The sequence below is a fragment of the Phodopus roborovskii genome, unplaced genomic scaffold (assembly GCF_943737965.1).
Source record: "Phodopus roborovskii unplaced genomic scaffold, PHOROB, whole genome shotgun sequence".
Taxonomy (NCBI): domain Eukaryota; kingdom Metazoa; phylum Chordata; class Mammalia; order Rodentia; family Cricetidae; genus Phodopus; species Phodopus roborovskii.
Genome location: NW_026125052.1, coordinates 12,554,869 through 12,572,227, shown reverse-complemented (window position 1 = coordinate 12,572,227; position 17,359 = coordinate 12,554,869). Strand labels below are relative to the sequence as shown.

At 49.9% G+C, this 17,359-nt stretch overlaps 2 protein-coding genes across 3 annotated transcripts; one reads left to right on the top strand and one right to left on the bottom strand.

The window, feature by feature from the left end:
• Window positions 1-2,609: 2,609 nt before the first annotated feature.
• Window positions 2,610-8,605, top strand: Pnpo (pyridoxamine 5'-phosphate oxidase). The gene is made up of 7 exons (XM_051175087.1): window positions 2,610-2,762; window positions 4,316-4,440; window positions 5,669-5,768; window positions 6,689-6,742; window positions 7,474-7,602; window positions 7,836-7,906; window positions 8,144-8,605. The coding sequence occupies exons 1-7, from the start codon at window positions 2,625-2,627 to the stop codon at window positions 8,310-8,312; spliced, it is 786 nt and encodes a 261-aa protein (XP_051031044.1). The 5' UTR covers window positions 2,610-2,624; the 3' UTR covers window positions 8,313-8,605.
• A 3,054-nt stretch (window positions 8,606-11,659) lies between these two features.
• Window positions 11,660-17,289, bottom strand: Prr15l (proline rich 15 like). Of its 2 annotated transcripts, none has more exons than XM_051175080.1 (2): window positions 17,046-17,289; window positions 11,660-12,802 (listed from the first exon to the last, which is right to left on the bottom strand). In XM_051175080.1, the coding sequence occupies exon 2, from the start codon at window positions 12,772-12,774 to the stop codon at window positions 12,472-12,474; it is 303 nt and encodes a 100-aa protein (XP_051031037.1). In that variant the 5' UTR covers window positions 12,775-12,802; window positions 17,046-17,289; the 3' UTR covers window positions 11,660-12,471. The 2 variants fall into 2 exon arrangements, with proteins under 2 accessions (XP_051031037.1, XP_051031032.1); XM_051175075.1 differs by lacking the exon at window positions 17,046-17,289 and adding an exon at window positions 15,407-15,550.
• Between the last annotated feature and the right edge of the window lie 70 nt (window positions 17,290-17,359).

Here is a 17,359-nt window from a genome sequence, read left to right as displayed (position 1 = left end):
CAAGCAGAAAAGCACAGCTCAGGCCTGTGTGTTAATGTCAAAGCAAAGGAAAACATGGGAACCGAGTCAACAGCAAACTTCCCAGATGATGGCCAAGGAAGAGACAGCCTGGCAAAATTTTCACATCCCCTCTGGTTTGCATCCAGATTTTATGATGCTGGAAATGGAATCCAGATCCTGGTGCATGGGAGGCAAACACTCTACCAATGAGCTATAGCCCCAGCCCTTAATGAAGTCTTCCTTCCTCCCTTCCTCTCCTCCCTCCCTCCCTTCCTTTCTTTCTCCTTTTTCTGTAGATCAGGCTGGCCTTGATGGAACTCAGAGATCCACCTGCCTCTACCTAGCTGGGATTAAAGGTGTGTGCCACCACTACCCAGCTTGAAGTCTTTCAAGATAAACTCTTGGTAAGCCACCCAGGCTGGCCTCAAATTCATGATCCTCCTGCCTCAGTTTCCCAGGTAGCTGGCTCTCAGGCACATTCCACCACACCTGCCTGATTCAAAGTGGTCTTAGACGAACAAAAACACCCACCACAAAATAGGCTCTTGGCTCCACAATGTCTTAAGAAATTAGAACCATTGAGTCTAAAATGTGGGCCCTCACTATCTTCCCATTGGGTCTTCAGTGAGGAGCCCGTCCCTGCCTGCTCCTCACTCCCTGGTTCCAGCAGCATCGCACCGCTCGGAGGCCGCAGACATCCCGTTACCTGCCACCTCCCCTCTCCATGAACACACGTTCCACTGCCCATCCACGACAAATCTACTGTCAGCTCCCTTGACAGCCTTTCTTTCTGGACTGACTGACCCTTTAGTTCTGTTTCCCTTTGCCTAACAGAGACATGTTAACCACCTGCAATTCTCTCTGGCTCAGAGCTCGACCACCGTGGACAGGAAACGTGCTACTGCCGTCACTTGGTATTGTCAGACTCGGTTCAATGCCTGGTCCAAAAGCAATCTTTAGCAAAGTTTATTACACGGATTAGGCTACATAAAAACGTATTTTTTTTTTAAAGGCAGGGGTCGCTATGTAGCCATGTTGGATCTCATGATCCCTTCACCTCAGTCCCCCAAGGGCTGGAGTCACAGATGTGGAACCAAATGCAGCTCATGCTCTTGCCTTTAAAGCCTTAGAAACTACAAAACTCTAGCTCCAATCTAACGGAAGCCCAGAGTGGAGCCTTCTACAGAACACCAGCGGATGCTTAGATGACTGCAAGGGGCCGGAACACTGCTCCGTCGTGTTCATGGGAGAAAACATGGGACCAAAACTTCCCACTGCTGAAGAGCACATAGACTCATACAAGTGAGCTTTTCTCGAGACAGGATCTTATGGAGCCCAGGCTAGCTTCACACTTGCTAGGTAGCTAAGGCTTGCCTTAACTGAGTGCTGAGATTACAAATAGGCATGCACCACAGGTCCCCATTGAGCACAAGGCAGACCAAGAAGTTCCCTTACCTGGCACAGTTCTTGGAGCCTGACCAGACGGCTCTTGTGGCTGGCAGACACCAGGACTACAGTCATCTTTAGCACACCACGTCTCAGCCCTCCATACACAGCCTGAGATCACTTTGCAGCAGCCATTCCCCTGTATCCTCAGCTGGCTGCTGCGGGCATTGACTAAGAACTATGCCTCCTCACTACCTAGGGGGAAAAAAAATGTGAAAGGGGAAAATAACCAAGATGCCAGAGGCCTGGGAGAGGGGCAGCCCTTCCATCTGTCAGAGCAGTGACCAGCTAGTATGTTCATCCATTGCCAAGGGATAGGATGCTCTGAGTCCAGCCCACCGCTTAGGGAAACAAGGCATGAATGGGTTGCAAGTCATAAGAGAAGACCATTCCGGCCTGGGGTAACCTGATCCCAATTTTCCCTTTTCTATTCAGCTGCCTCCCTTCTCATCTCAGAGTCTCCCCCATGACCCCAGAGCATCTTTCTGGTCCCCAGAGTACCCTCCCATCCTCACGCCCATCAGCTCCTACTTGTGTGGTCCACAAGTCGTTTCTACCTTTCCTATTCACAAGCCGCAATCTTTTCCCTCAGCCAGACTACCCTCTTTTTCTCTGTGTTTCCATCACCTTGCTTCGGAGTCTGGACCTAATGCCATGTTTCCTTCCCCAGGCTACCAACCTCCGCTTCCAGAAGGTGCTTCCTGCCCAATGCTCTTGTTTAGTAGCCCAGCCACTTAAAGCAGATCGCTCCTCTCCAGCTCCCGGGACTTCCCCACCTCCATCCCCACCCCCACCCTCAACCCCGCCTTAGCTGCAGCGGTCCCTATACCTTTAACAAACCTCCACGTGCTATTAACGGCGGTGACAGCATTTCCTTGTCTCTCTGCTCCGGTCCCTGGAAGCGTAGCCCATTGGCTCCGGGACTCCTCCGTTCTCGTTCTAATTGGTTTCGCTTCAGGTAACACAAACCAATGAGCTCTCCGCGTCGGTCTCCCTGCTCTGATCCTGGACAACTATTGGCTGTCCTGGCACCTTGGCTCCGAGAACTTCGGACTTGTTAGCTTGTCTGGGCTACTAGGAAATTCTTCCCAGGCTAGACACCCAGGCTAAGCAATTGGTTCCGAACCCAGAGGAACTCCGGGCCTGACGACGTCGGGGCACGTGACCGACTTGCCTACATGACGTGCGGGCTGCTGAGTCTCACCGCGACGTTCAGGCGACCTTCGAAGTGGTCAGGCTACCTCCGTCACCTGTGCTATCGGGCTGCTGTCATGGATCTGGGACCGATGCGCAAGAGTTACCGCGGAGACCGTGAGGTGCAGCCACTCTCACCCGGGCACGAAAAGGGGGTGTCCCTGAGTTATCTATCTACCAAGGGGTTGGAGAGCGTCTTTGGGCCTCTGGGATCACAGATAGGGCAACAGGATTTAGGGATCACCGTGATGGGAAAACGGGGTTTCAGAGACAACTGGGGAGGAAAACGTGGGATAAAGGTGTGCTTCTCATAGGCCCGTCTTAGTGGTGAGGGGTACTGACTTCAGAACCTACCTGGGTTGGAACCCAGCCCTTTTCTGACCATATCACCTTGGGCAATTTATCCTCTCTGGGCCTCAGTTTACTAACCTGGAAAGTGATAACACCTACAATACAAGGATGCCGTGGATTAGGGTCCTTCTAATTTTTGCATTTTTATTCATTTAATGTGTATGTGTGCTGTATAGGTTAGAGAACAATTTTTCGGGAGTTGGTTTTCTTCCCTTCTACTATGTAGGTCCCCCAGGCTACTCAGGTCGCCAGGCTTAGTGACAGATGCTTTTACCTGTGGAGCCATCTCCACCAGCTTGTGTTTAGGCTTTTGCAAGTGTTTAAAACAGTCACAAGCTGGACGTTGGTGGCACATGCCTTTAATCCCAGCACTCAGGAGGCAGAGGCAGGCGGATCTCTGTGAGTTAAAGACCAGCCTGGTCTACAGAGTGCCAGGACAGGCTCCAAAACAATACAGAGAAACCTGTCTCGAAAAATCAAAATAAATAATAAATAGTCACAAAACACTGTATAAAATAATAAAGTGGCTGGGCAGTGGTGGAGTGCGCCTTTAATCCCAGCACTAGAAAGGCAGAGGCAGGTGGAGCTGTGAGTTTTGAGGCCAGCCTGGTCTACAAAGTGAGTTCCAGAACAGTATAGCCAAGGTTATGCAGAGAAACCCTGTCTTGAAAAACCAAATAATAATAATGACGATGATGAAGTGGAAGTTGGGTCTATAGCTCAGTTGGTAGAGTTCTTTCTCGCCTATCGTGCACAAAGGTTCTGGAATTTTTTCTTAGCACCAAATAAACTAGGCATGGTGGATCTGAAATTCAGGCTCATCCTTCTGCTACACAATGAGTTCAAGGCTAACCTGGAAGTTCTTTGTTTCTATCCCCCTGAGCCCCTCCTGGATCTTTTCCTTTTTCCTCCTCCGGTCAGGGACCAAGAGATAAGTTTTGAAATTGAAAACTAGAGCTACAGCTGCTAAGTGTGATTGATTATATGTGAACATTTCCGGAAGTGTTTGTCTAAAATGTGGGTTTTTGTAAAACTTAGAACTGCTCCATGAGAAATGATGAGGTGGCCGGCCCACAGGACTTTAAGCTCCCTCTAGCCCTGGTTCATCCTTTCCTGGTTAGGAGACTCAGAATCTCTGTGGGCCATTTTTGTGCTGTTTCATCACCTGTAAATGGGCACAGAACCTATTTCTGGTAGTGCTTTTTTGTTTCAAGGTCATCGTTATAAAGACTAAATGCATTTACATTTGAAAGGCACCTCAGCCCATGCCAGGCACAAAGTAAGCATTATATGTTCATTAAATGAAGTCGAATTCTCTTTCTAGGCATTTGAGGAGGCTCACCTGACCTCTCTGGACCCCATGAAGCAGTTCGCTTCTTGGTTTGAGGAGGCTGTTCAATGTCCGGACATAGGGGAAGCCAATGCTATGTGTCTGGCTACCTGCACCAGGTAGGCACAGTCATGGGCCCCTGTGTGGGTGGGTTCAGATGGAGTTTTAGACTTAGGAAGACCTAAACTAAGTACAGTTCTGTTATTAAAGCTCCAGTTGAGTTAGTGATCTTTTCTGAGCCCCAGTAAACAAGTTCTTAACTGGTAAACAAAAGCCAACTCACTAAGTACTCCTCAGTGATAAAATGCAGTTCCTTATATATCTTGACCCTTGATGTATCCACTCACGACTCTAAGCCTCCCTCATGCTCCTATCTGCTCAAGCCCTCTTGCCCAAAGCCCTTTCCCTCTCTTGAAACCTGACATAGGATTTGCCAATCAGTTCTATCCTTTGAGAGATCTGTCTGTCTCTGCCTGCCTGTCTCTATTTCTTTTTTTTTTTTTTTTTTTTTTTTTTTTTTTTGAGACAGGGTTTCTCTGTGTAAGTCCCGATGTAGACCAGGCTGGTCTTGAACTCAGAGCTTCTTGCCTGCCTCTGCCTCCCGAGTGCTGGGATCAAAGCCTTGTGCCACCACCTATCGAGAGATCTATGTTATCTATCCTCTTACTCAGTTGCTCTTGTCCCTTCTCACTAAAGCACCAGGCTTCGAAGCAGGGCTGACACCATCCTCTGAGTATTGCCCAGAGCTCGGAGCAGAGGACCATCCATCATTGCCCCTTTTTGAGTGGTCAGTTGGCTCCAAGATTGTTGTTGGTCCTTTCTCTTCCAGTCTTATGTATTTTTCAGTCTTGTCACAGAAAAATGCCACAGACTGGGTGGCTTAGGCAATAAAAGTTTACATTTTACACTTCAGAAGTCTAAGAGCAAGTGGCTGTCAGGGATGCTGTGTGTAAGGAGTAAGGTTTTTCCGCCTGCCGCTGGTCTTGTCCCGCCGCCGCGCCAGCCCCAAACTTTATTCGTTAACCAGTATGAGAAACATATATACATAATGACATCTCCCGTCATCTGTGTGCCATACATCCCCTAGGAGGATGCTGTTTGATCCACAAGGAGCGCTCACGTAATGGTACCACACTTGGACCTCCACACAAATGCCCAAGGGCTTGTTTGATGGTGCTGGACCCCACAACTTAACACTCTGCCCTTTTTTTCCAGTTCATGACTCTGCATTTGTTTATGTGACTGCACGATTGATATTTGCCTCCATAAGGGGCATGGCTGAAGGGGATGCTCAGGGGTGAGAATGCTGGAGTGGGTTCTGACCTATGCTCTGCTGTGTGCTCCTAGAGATGGAAAACCCTCTGCTCGCATGCTGCTGCTGAAGGGCTTTGGCAAGGATGGCTTCCGCTTCTTCACTAACTACGAGAGCCGAAAGGGAAAAGAGCTGGTGAGGGTCAGGTTGAATCCTTCCCAGGGCCGGCAGGGCCAGCCTCCACCCTGGCTTACAAGGTCTTCTCGTGATTCCCCTGCTCCTTCCATTCCTTTCTCTGCTTAGACTTCCTCTTGCTTCGGGGTCTTTGCATTCTGTGAATGAGTGAACCACACCCACCTCCATCCTCTGCTACCCAGTAAGCTGCCATTCCTGTAGGTCTCAAACACATGTTTCCTGAGTGGGGAAGCCTTCCTTACCTAAATCTGAGTCAGCCCCTGGCACATGGCACTCTTGGCCTGCAGTGCACCTTACAGCTTTACTTTGCTATTTTTTCCAGCCTCTGACTGTGCATTTGTGTATGTAATTACACAATTGGTATTTATCTCCTCTGCTATACAGTGAGCTCTGTGGAGTAAAGGTTACAGCTTTTATTTAATCTGTTTTTCCCCAACATCTGTTCTAAAGTGCGTAGAAGTTGGCATTTCATTTGTATTTGGTCATGCCCCCTGAGGTGCACGTCCGTGAGTGAGCTGGGTGTGGTGGCAGAGGATGAGGCAGGAGGATTACCATATATTTGAGTCACCCTAGGCTACAGAGTAGGACTGTCTCAAAAACAACAAGAAGAACAAAGCAAACAATAACAAACATCTAAAACCACAACTGTGGTGATTGGGATGGCCAAACCTCATCCTGGAGTTAAACCAGTTCAAGTCCAGCTCTACCAGTGACTGTGAACTTCATGTTCCTCTGCCCTTAGAGCCTGTCTTCAGATCTGTCACAGGGGCTCACCTTTGAGAATTTAAATGCCATGTAACAGTGAATGCATCTGTTGAAAGTCTCCTCCATCTGTTGCCTTCCTCCTATGAGCAGGAAACATTGTGTAGCATTGTTGCTGGTTTTTCCGATGGTACCTATGACTTCTCTCTTGTTTCCAGGACTCTAATCCCTTTGCCTCTCTTGTCTTCTACTGGGAGCCCCTGAACCGGCAGGTGAGTGAGCATCCCCAAGACAACTTCCAGTGGACTGTGTGGGCAGGGGTGAATTTATAAATGAATGTAGGGAGGGTCCCCAGACTGAAAGGATACAAAAGTACAGCCTAACTCTCCAAAGACCTCAGGAAGCTAAAAGTTTAGAAATACTATCTAAAAAGCCCTAAAAACCTCAAATTCCAGACCCTTTCCTCTGCCAGTAAATAGGCAAGGCCACACTCCTTGGTGTTATGACAGACAGGCCCTTGAGTACGTAATCCTGATAACAGAAAATGAGCTAACTAACTGCTTATCTGACTTCGTAAACTGCTTGTGAAACGCCCACCCCAGTGACCTATGTGTGGGCTTTGTTATAAACATTATAAAAATTGTCTTAATTCTGCCCTCGAGGTCTTCAGTCCTCTACCCCTGTGTGGTGTATGACTATGGACCCCGGTGCACTTGGAATTAAAAGTCCTCATGCTTTTACATCAAGACCGCTTCTCAAGAGTGATCTGGGGTGTCACCTTTCCTGAGTGGGAGCGGGAAGGTCCACACTCTGCAGGTCTTTCAAGACCAGGCACACGTTCTGTCTAGTCCTGGGTACTCTGCCTCTCACACAACTCTCAGTCAGTCTGGTTGGAGCCAAGAGTGTGGGACAGCAGATAGAGAAAGCAGCAAGAAACAGGTGTGTGCTGGTAAGAGGGGTTTGTAGGATCAAGCATCACTTAGCCAGGGGCACCCATGAACAGGTACGTGTGGAGGGGACTGTGAAGAAGTTGCCTGAGAAGGAGGCTGAGAACTACTTCCATTCCCGGCCCAAGAGTAGCCAGATTGGGGCTGTGGTCAGTCGCCAAAGTTCTGTGATCCCTGACCGGGAGGTAAGTGGGGCTCCTGCATGTCCTCTTAATTAGTGAGGCCCTGGGCTTATCCCTGGAGGCCGTCTCCAGGAGATGCCAATCTAGCAGAGAGAAAAGGGCCATCATGTCCCTAGGGGAGGAGAATAGGAAGATGGAAAACGGGCTCTGTCCCCCATACCTGGCCTGGGTCCTGCCCCAGATCCTTAAGTGGATCATGGCCCATGCCTCCCTCTTCCTCTGTCTTCCCTGAGCAGTACCTGAGAAAGAAAAACGAGGAGCTGGAACAGCTCTACCAGGAACAAGAGGTGCCTAAGCCAGAATACTGGTAAGTGATTCCACACCTGTGGACATCCAGAAAGGGACACGGGGCCCTATCTGTGGAGTTTCAGTTCTTCTCCAGGAAGCCCTCATCAGCTTATCCCAGGAGCTCCCCATAAGAGAGCTCGGGATGAGAGGGGAGGTGGGCACAGTAAAGTTCTGCTCCTTCCCATGGGGTGGCTACATCCTGTACCCTATAGGATGGGGGGGAGAAGACACAGTAAAGTTCTGCTTCTTTCCATAGGGGTGGCTACATCCTGTACCCCCAAGTAATGGAGTTCTGGCAAGGCCAAACCAACCGCCTACACGACCGAATTGTCTTCCGGCGAGGCCTGACAACAGGGGACTCCCCCCTGGGACCTATGACCCACCATGGGGAGGAAGATTGGGTATATGAGAGACTTGCACCTTGACTCTGGACTCAGAATGTTGGGGAGTCATCAGCTGGAAGAGAGTGGGGGGCAGCTGCTAAGAGACAGGAAGGACTGGAAGCCAGGTCTCCCTTTCTCTGTGTGGTGGGGGACATTTGGGTTTAAACCTCGGACCTTGCTCATGCTAGCCAACGTTCTACCACTGAGCTATATAGTCCCAGAATTTTAACCTTTTGTTTTGGGACTAAGTTGACTGGGCTGGCCTTGAACTCACTGTGTATGTACCCCGGACAAGTCTTGGCCTTGAGTTCTTGGTGCATGCAGTCTTTTGAGTAGCAGTGATTACAGGCTTGTGCCACCTGGTCCTGCTCTAGAACTTGTTTCTAAACTACGTCCGTTTCTCTTCCTATCCCTTATATCTAAGTCTCTCCAGAGCTCACCCTCTGAGTTCTCCAAACTCAGCTGCAGCCGAGTGTGGCCGGTGCATAGAGTCACAGCGGCAAAGAATCTCAATCATCTCCCTTGCTTGCCTTTGCTTGTGGCTTTTGGAAAGGCCCATCTTGGGGGCAGCGGCTGATATGACTCATTTCCAACAACAGAATAATCAGGCTCCAGATGTGCGAGGCTTACCAGCCCTGGAAAGGAGCCAGGGCCAATCCATGTTTGCTGTGACTCAGCTGGGATCAGAGAACTACTATTTGTTCCTGTTGGCCTTGAACTTGTTACTCCGGACACTGTACTTCTTTTGACTTTGTGGGTGTGTGCTTCAGGCTCTGTCCTTGATAAGAGCACCTCCCAAAGCAGCCCTGTCCTGTGTTGATCCCCCACTTAAGCCTGCCTCTGGAAGGACATTAACCCTGTGACCTCCACCAGGTTCCCTTCCCTCCCTCCCCCTTTTGCTGCTGTACTGTGGATTGTGGCTTTATTGGTACATGCAAACGAGTTGTTGAGGAGAAGTGTTGTATCCCACCTCTTAGGGGGTTGTGTGTGTCCCCCATTTTTAGTGTGATCTAAGCTGCCATTTCCAACATACAAGTGTGTAATAAAAACTTGTCGGGGCCGTGTGTGATAGTAATGTTTACCCTGGCCTTATTTTGTCGTTGGCACTGGGTCTCTCCTCCCTCCTTGCTTCTGGCCAGACAGGTTGGGTCCAGCAGGGGGAGCCCGCTGGCTAGGGTTGACCCTTACCGGGCAGTTTCAGGAGGCCTCTTCTGCCTCCCCCTTCCTCTGCTTGGGCAGCTTCCCAGTGAAACTGTGGTTGATAATATGGGCTCCTGTGCATATTTGCACTCTCGTTCCTCCTCCTCCTCCCAGCAGCCCCTGCAAGCTTGCGGCTGCCTGGCTTTCTTGGGACTCCTTGGGGGCAGCTGGATCTCTCTAGCCAGCCAGGCCTCCAGTTTAGGGGGACACACACTGTATCCCTGGAAGATTCCCACAGAGATCATTCTGGGGCTGTGGTGGTGCATGTAAAAGACTTGGAGACCAGGGACCCCATGGAAGGAAGTGTTTGGGATACAGTTCAGCCATAGAGTGTCTAGCACGTGAATCCTCCGAATTGGGGACGGGACATATGAGCCAGGTGGCATGGATCACTTCTATAATCCCAACATTGGAAGGCCAGGGCAGGAGGATTGTGGGTTTGAGGTCAACCTGAGCTACATCTTGGGCTGCTCCTGTCTCAAAAAAGCAAAAACAACCACTAGTCTATACCCAGTACCAATCTTCATTCCCTATCTGGGGTTAGGTAATCTCAGGATGGGCTGATGTGAGAGGGACCCACAGTATGGGTCTTAGAAGATACCAGCCCCTTGGCTAACAGGTTGGCTCTCTTCCCCCAGGTTCCAGGGCTTGCACACTCCCCTTGGTGGCAGTCACCTTCCAATGGCCTAAGACCTAAAGACTGTCCTGTCTCTTCCCCTGTCCCATTCTGCAGATGATAATGAATTGTTCCTGCAGATACCACTCCAAAGCACAACAGAAGAAATAAAAAAAAAAAAAAAGCCAGGTGGTGGCGGCATACACCTTTAATCCCAGCACTCAGGAGGTAGAGGCAGGTGGATTTCTGAGTTCAAGGCCAGCCTGGTCTACAGAGCGAGTTCCAGGACAGGCTCCAAAGCTCCAAAGATAAATCCTGTCTCAAAAAAACAAAACAAACAAACAACACCTCCCCCAAGAAACCCAAAAGGAAAGAATGGAAGGTGCTGGGTGACAGGGTACCATGGTTCATGCAAACAGACCAGCTCTCACTTTAACCAAGTGCTTGACCAAGGGCTGTTGATTTAACCTCTCTGACTCTCAGAAGAGGGAGCTAACAGCAACACCTGCCTCCTTGACTGGGTCAGGGCGGGGGCTAGGAAGACAGCCTAGCCACCCCCCCCCCCAGTAATGTGTGTGGTAGCTAATAGCAAGGTGGCAAGATTGTGGATGTCTCAGCTCTTTCTGGGAGATTTTATGAATGGAATAACTAATGAGACCTAGAAAGTTCTGGGGAGAGGGAGGGGGTGCAAAAGGCTGAGGTAAAATCAGGGCCCTTGCTTTGCCTCCCTTATCCCCTGAGTTCTAGACTGGGTGAGGCAGCTGACAAAGGTTTCCTTGTATAGTTCTGTTTGTTTTGGCAATAAACTTCCTCAGCAACAGCTCCCTAGGGGTGGGGTGGCCCAACAGCCTTTGGGGAGCTGACCTGGAAGCTGCTGGACCACGTAGCTGAGCAGCCACCTTGGTCTTTCCCACCATGAGCTCGGGGATATGTCTGATTCCCACCCCCCCACCTCAGGCCCTGTGGCTTGGGCAGGAACCAGACTTGACACTACAGGGTGACATTACTCTTCCCTGGTTCTTAAGCTGAAGCGGTGGGGATGGTGGCACTCTGGAAGAGAAGGAAGTGGAAGGGGGGCCACCTGAGGCCACCAGGAGCTTTTCTTGTGTTTCCTGAGACAAGGCCTTCCGGTATGTGCCTGGCCGACCTTTGAACCTACAATCCTGCCTCAACTAGAGCTGAGATCACAGGGAGTTGCCCTCATACCTGGCTTTACAGAGAAAGTCTCTCTAAATTGTCCCCACGCTCATCTGGCTACTAACTGGTGGCGCCAGAATTTAAATCTTGGCCCCAAACGGAACCGTTGAGATCTATAGAGACTTTGGGTCTGTTTGCCAAGGGGGTGTCCCACTCTCTTAGAGCCCCCAGAGCCTATTATCAGGGGGTGTCTGTCTCCTTCCTTCTCCCCTGTCACGAAGCCTAGGTTGGTGGTAGGATTACTGACACAGCTTCCACAGTGTCATACTTGGGGGCCCTTCCTGAAGTCCTGAAATTTGAAGAGCATAAAAGTCCACTTACACGGATGTAGGGACGTGGCCTCCCCGTACATGTGAGATGAAAGTGTAAATACCTCTGTTTCTGCAGCATTGTTTATTACTAGGTAAAACCTACTTCCTTTTCAAACAAAATGCAAGGCTCCAGGATTGACTTCTGGGGCTGATCCATCTTAAATACTATCAGGGAAGTAGAGGAAACCCATCCCTCCAGTTTGGACCCTTGGGCCCATGAGGCTTCTCTTTGGGGGTATGTAATTCAGCACCCACACAAGTGGGGGTCAAAGCAATAACTTGGGGATTTCCGATCTGGCCTTCTGTGGCACCCCAGGGAGGGCCTGTGTCCTTTGCCCCTCCACTCTCGGGAGCAAAGTTCCAGGAAGTTTACTCCTTGAATTAAGAGGTGATCTTAAGTTCAACAACTCCGCCTCTGGCACCAAGGCAACCGCTATCACGTGACTTTTTGGAAACTCTGATCTCCTAGGATTGGTCCTGGGAAACAAGTCACAGGTAGAGAAAGTAGAGGGAGCAGCGATAGGAACTCACCCTTGACCCTGTGCTCAGGGAGAGGGTGGTGTCCGTTAGATTCCCCGTCTGTTCTCTGCCATGCCAAGCCACTGTGCCAAGGATGGCTGTACATCTGGATGGCCATTTTTCATCCTGGACCAGAGTGCCTTTGTATGTGATCGTGGGGAGGAGGACCCTGGAATCTCCCAGGCCCTTTGTAAATCTGGGGCACATAAATACAAACCTAAGAACTAGGCGCTCCTGCCAATAGGCATCACCTGTCACTGTCTTCAGCAATGACCCAAGAGGCCAGTGTCGCAAGCTCCTGCCTCAGACCCCACCAGTGCAGGGACCAGGGAGGTGCTAGTGTCCTCTTTGGTTGGTTTCATTGTCCTTTGTCCTCCCTGTCATCAAAGAGGTTGGGGTTCTCTGCCAGCATGGCCCGGACTTTTTTCTTTTCCTTAAAGCGGCCTGAGTTGGAGACTTTGACGTGCTTGCCTTTGGTGTTCTTGTCCACAATCTTCTCCAGGCGGGTATTAAAGTCGCTGTGAGGATCTCCGGCGTTAGGGCCCGGGGGCTCTGCACCTCCCTCGGTTTGGGCATAGGAGTCAGGGATTTCATAGAGCACTTTGGGGGTGGATTTCTTTTTCCGGAGGAAAGTCAGCTTCCACCAACCGACTTCAGTCATGGCTGTCCCTAAGCCCAGGCAGGGATTTCTGTAGGATCAAGTGAGAGAGACAAAGGTCAGTGGGTGGAAGGATGGACACTTGGACCAGCTCTCTCCAGGCTCATTCATAGTTACTGGCTAATTTAAGAGCTGGCAAGTGTGCTGGTTAACGCCTAGAATCCCAGCACAGAGACTGAGCTGGGAGGGTTGGAAATTGGAGGCCAGCCTGGGCTACACAGTGAGGCCCTGTCTCAAAAAAAAAAAAAAAAAAAAAAAAAAAAGAATAAAGAAAGAATTGAAGGCAGGATACATAAAAAATAAAGGACTGAAGGTAGGACTGAAGGGTTGGAGAGAAAGCCTTCACAGCAGCCACTAATGGGAAAGACACTGAGGCAGGCATTGCCTTACAAAGCTGAAGAGTTTGAGGTCCTTCCAAGCCTTCAAGCTACAGGCTAGAGAAGCCCCTTACCTAGCCACACATATCTTAGTCTTCCATACCATGGCCAATTGGTGTTGGGACACCAATGACAGGTCACACCGGCAAAAACACCTGGTGTGTCTTGCTTGGAACTCATGACAAACTTAATAGAATTTGTGATAGTTCCAGCCATTTGTCATTCCCAACAGTGATGAGCATGAGCCCTTCCTGAGGAGGGGGCTGGGAGCTGCAGTCCAGGACCTGGAAGCTCTGTCTAGCCTCCTGACTTCAGCCAAGTTACTTCTCTGGGCCTCAGTGTCCTAATCCATCCCATTTAGTCCTACACTCAGCCCAACCGTGACTGCCGGCTGCATGGCTACATCTGCTTTGCAAAGTAAAACTCAGGGGATGGACTAATCATTAGCAGGCTGTTCTCGCCCCCAAGCTGCCACGGGACAGGTGTTTGAAGGAGAGTTAAAGATTTGCAAGGCAGTTGTGGGAGCCTGTGAGATGTCAACATCACAGGTTGTGCTGTCTGTACCCTTCTATAAGGGTGTAAGGTGGGATTTGAGGTTGAAATCCAAGCTTCACAGCTCACAAGCTGTGTGCCCTGACAGGGAGCCACCTATACACAGACCTCATCTCTTATTAATTTCCACAGTGGTGTATGTGAGCTAGAGGACGGCCTGGGAATGACGCTCCCTGGCCACAGCTTCAGTCTGCAGCACAGAGGGGAATGGAAACCTGGAGCAATAAACTCTATGAGGGGACTGAACGACACAATCAAAGGCATCTCTGGGCCCAGGGAGGTTGGAGGTCTTGTCTTAAGACCCTAGGCATACATTGGGGCCACACTGGGGAAGGAGGGTACAGAAGCTGACAGACACCAGGGAGCTAGATGGCCGCCAGGCAGCCAGACCTACTTGTGTCACCTCCTTTAAAAGCTAATGGCGGGTTTGTGAGATGGCCAGCAGGCAAATGCGCCACCAAGCCCGATGACCTGAGTTCCATCTCTAGAGCCTACTTGGTGGAAGAACAGACTCCATTCTCAAAAGTCCTCTGACATCTGCAAATAGACCACGGCATACACCCCTCATGTACACACAAAATAGTTTTTGCTTGTCTTTGTTTTTCCAGACAGGGTTTTCTCTGTGTGGACCCAGCTGTTCTGGAACTCACTCTGTAGACCAGGCTGGCCTCAAACTCACAAAGATCTGCCTGCCTCTGCCTCCCAAGTGCTGGGATTAAAGGCATCAGAAATGTAACTAAAATCAAAAGACAAAAAAAAAAAAAAAAAAAAAAAACCCACTGATGGTGGAGGGGGCAGGGAGCACAGAGCCTTTGCCTAATATTCCCAAAGTCTGGGTTTAATCCACAGTACCAGCCTCTCCCTCTACACACCAATCTTGATGGCTTTCATTACTTGTTCTAAAATCACCAGAAAGAAAAAATGCAAATTGAGTACCAGTGGGTTTTTTTAAACAGAAAAAAAAAAAAAAAAAAAAAAAAATAGAGGGTGCTCCTTTCTCCCCTTCTGGCTTTCTGATTTCCATACTTTCCATAATGTATATGGGCATTTGGGGTGAGGGAAGCACATCAAATTAGAAAAAAGGAAAGCAAGACACCGGCTGAGGCTGGAAACAAGCTGAACACTTCTTGCTGCTGTCTGTTTTGGAGTCTGTCTCCTTCCCACTAGACACACTCCCTTCCCACCCATACACACCCCAACCCGGGAGACTCTTTCCCGTTCCTTTGTCCACCAAGCAGGCCCCCATTGCCCACTCTACCCCTTCAGCTGGGCCCAAGGAACAGGAGCTAAAGGGAGATCTTGTACAGCTCCCACTTAGAGCACAGGGGATGGGAGTGGAGGGTACTTCCAGGCACCTGGAGAGTCCAGCACACCAAGGGACAGCCTGAGAGGTTTGCCTTGGCAGCGTGCCCCTTCTGGGCTTAGCACAGCCTTGCACAGAACTTGGTGTTCTTACTGGAAGCAGATGTGGGAGGGCAAGGAAGAAGGGACAGAATACCTGCTCAGTAGCTGCCTTGTCGACCCAACCCTGCCCATCAGGAGATGCCAAGACTTGGGGCATAGAGGGATGGCTGGTCCAGCTCCTGCATCTACTCTAAGCACCTGATTTCCCAGTTCTATGCAGGAGAGAGGCTTCTGCCCCTGCCAGTTAAGATACCCCCATTTTAACAAGAACTATATATCAAGGCAGCATTCCCAGAGCCTACCTCTCCTTGAAGCTGAAGCAGCCACAGGTCACAAGGAACTGCTCAGAAGACTGTTAATGGGAATAGCTTAATGCCTGCCTTGGTGCCCTGTGTCCTGGACTTGTACCCTGGACTCTTCAGGTTGCTTTTTCTGGTCTTCCTGTTTTCTCTGCCCAGCACACATAAACACATGAACAAGTGTTTGTCCCTTGAGGCAAGCCTAACACATGGAAATCTGAATTCATAAAACAGATAAAGTGAGGGATTTGTCTTTGATTTGCATAACTCAGCCTCAAGTGTCTTTAGTAAACATAAAAGACTATATAGATTCTGGTCGGTCATAGTGGCACCCACCTTTAATCCTAGCACTCAGAAGGCAGTGACAGATCTCTGTGAGTTTAAGGTTAGCCCACTCTACAAAGGAAGCTCCAGGACAGTCAGGACTGCATAAAGATACTTTCGTCTAGCTGGGCAGTGATAGCATATGCCTTTAATCCCAGCATTCAGGAGGCAGAGGCAGGCAGATCTCTGTAAATTCGAAGCCAGCATAGTCTACAGAGCTAGTTCCAGGACAGTCTCCAAAGCAATACAGAGAAACACTGTCTCGAAAAACCAAAAAGAAAAAAGAAAGAAACTGTCTAAAAACGAACAAAGAATAGGTGATATGAGCTAGGTATGGTAGTATAACCTTGCAATCTCCACACTCAGGCAAGATATCACAGTGAATCCAAAGCCAGCCTGATCTACCCAACAAGTTTCTAGTTCAGCCTGGTCTCCAGAGTGAGACCCTCTTAAAAGTAAATAAAATGAACAACCAACCAACAGCAAAAAAAAAAAAAAAAAAAAAAAAAGCAGCTGCTTGGTGTACAAGCTTTCCAAATCTCTAGAGTTGTAAAGAATAAAATGTTATATGCCCATACATGATCCTGGAAAACCAGCAGGGCCCTGGTGGTGGACACATAGATCTAGCATTTGTTGAGACCAGCTGTCTGCTTATACATGGGCCTGAGATGCCAGGGTGAGGGCTGGGCCTTAGCCCTGAGCCCTGTGATCATCATAGGATGAGAGAAATCAGGCTCCAAGGACGCCAACTCCACCTCTGCTGTTTGTGTAGCTTCAGGGCCCACGAAAGGCCTTGTAAGATAACTTGCCGCCTCCTGCCTCAGGTGACTAGCACTGTGGCATGCACATAAGCACCCAAGACAGGTCCCATCACCCCAACTAGAGCGCTATCTGGAGGGCTTTGCCTAGAGCAGGCCACACTCCTTGAGAGTTAACCATTGACTGAGTCAGAGTCGGGTGCAGAGGAAGGAGGGTGCCAGTCCTGCGTCGTGGGATCTGCTCCCCTTTCTCTGCAGGGCCCCCAGTGGCCCTTGACCACTCCAAAAGAGACTGGATAGGAACAGGGAGATGTTTCTGCTAGACGGCCAGACACACACATGGGCCAGGGGGGGATGGTCTTGAGTGGAATAAGAGTTAATAGTGAAACTTTCTCAGCAGGAATTCTGTTGGAGGCCTGGACATTCTCCCAGAGGCCAATAGGGTGAGACTGGATGAAGACAGAGTCTGCTGGGCTTGTCCACCATGGAGGCAGGAGTGGGAACCCTGGCCAGGGGACAGTGTCTTAGTTTCCCCACCCACCAGTCCCTGATACCTGTACCTGTAATCCGGACTGCTCTGTGTTGGAGGCGAGGCTTTCCCTAGAGGAGTTGAATGTAGGAGCTGCCCAGGCAGGTGAGACTGGAGGAGGAGAGGGTGTCTCCAGGGTGTCGTGCGGGCCAGACTCAGCCTGGAGAGGTGGGTAGGAGCAGCTGCAGGGCAGGTGTGAGAGAAACAGGTGCAGAAGCAGGTACCTGCCTGCTGCGCAGCAGCTCCAGGAGTCAAGGTGAACCTGAAACCGGGCCCCTCCCAGCTAAGTAAACAGAAGCAGAGGCTGGCTCAGGCTGATGAATATTCATCACCCCAGAAATCCAA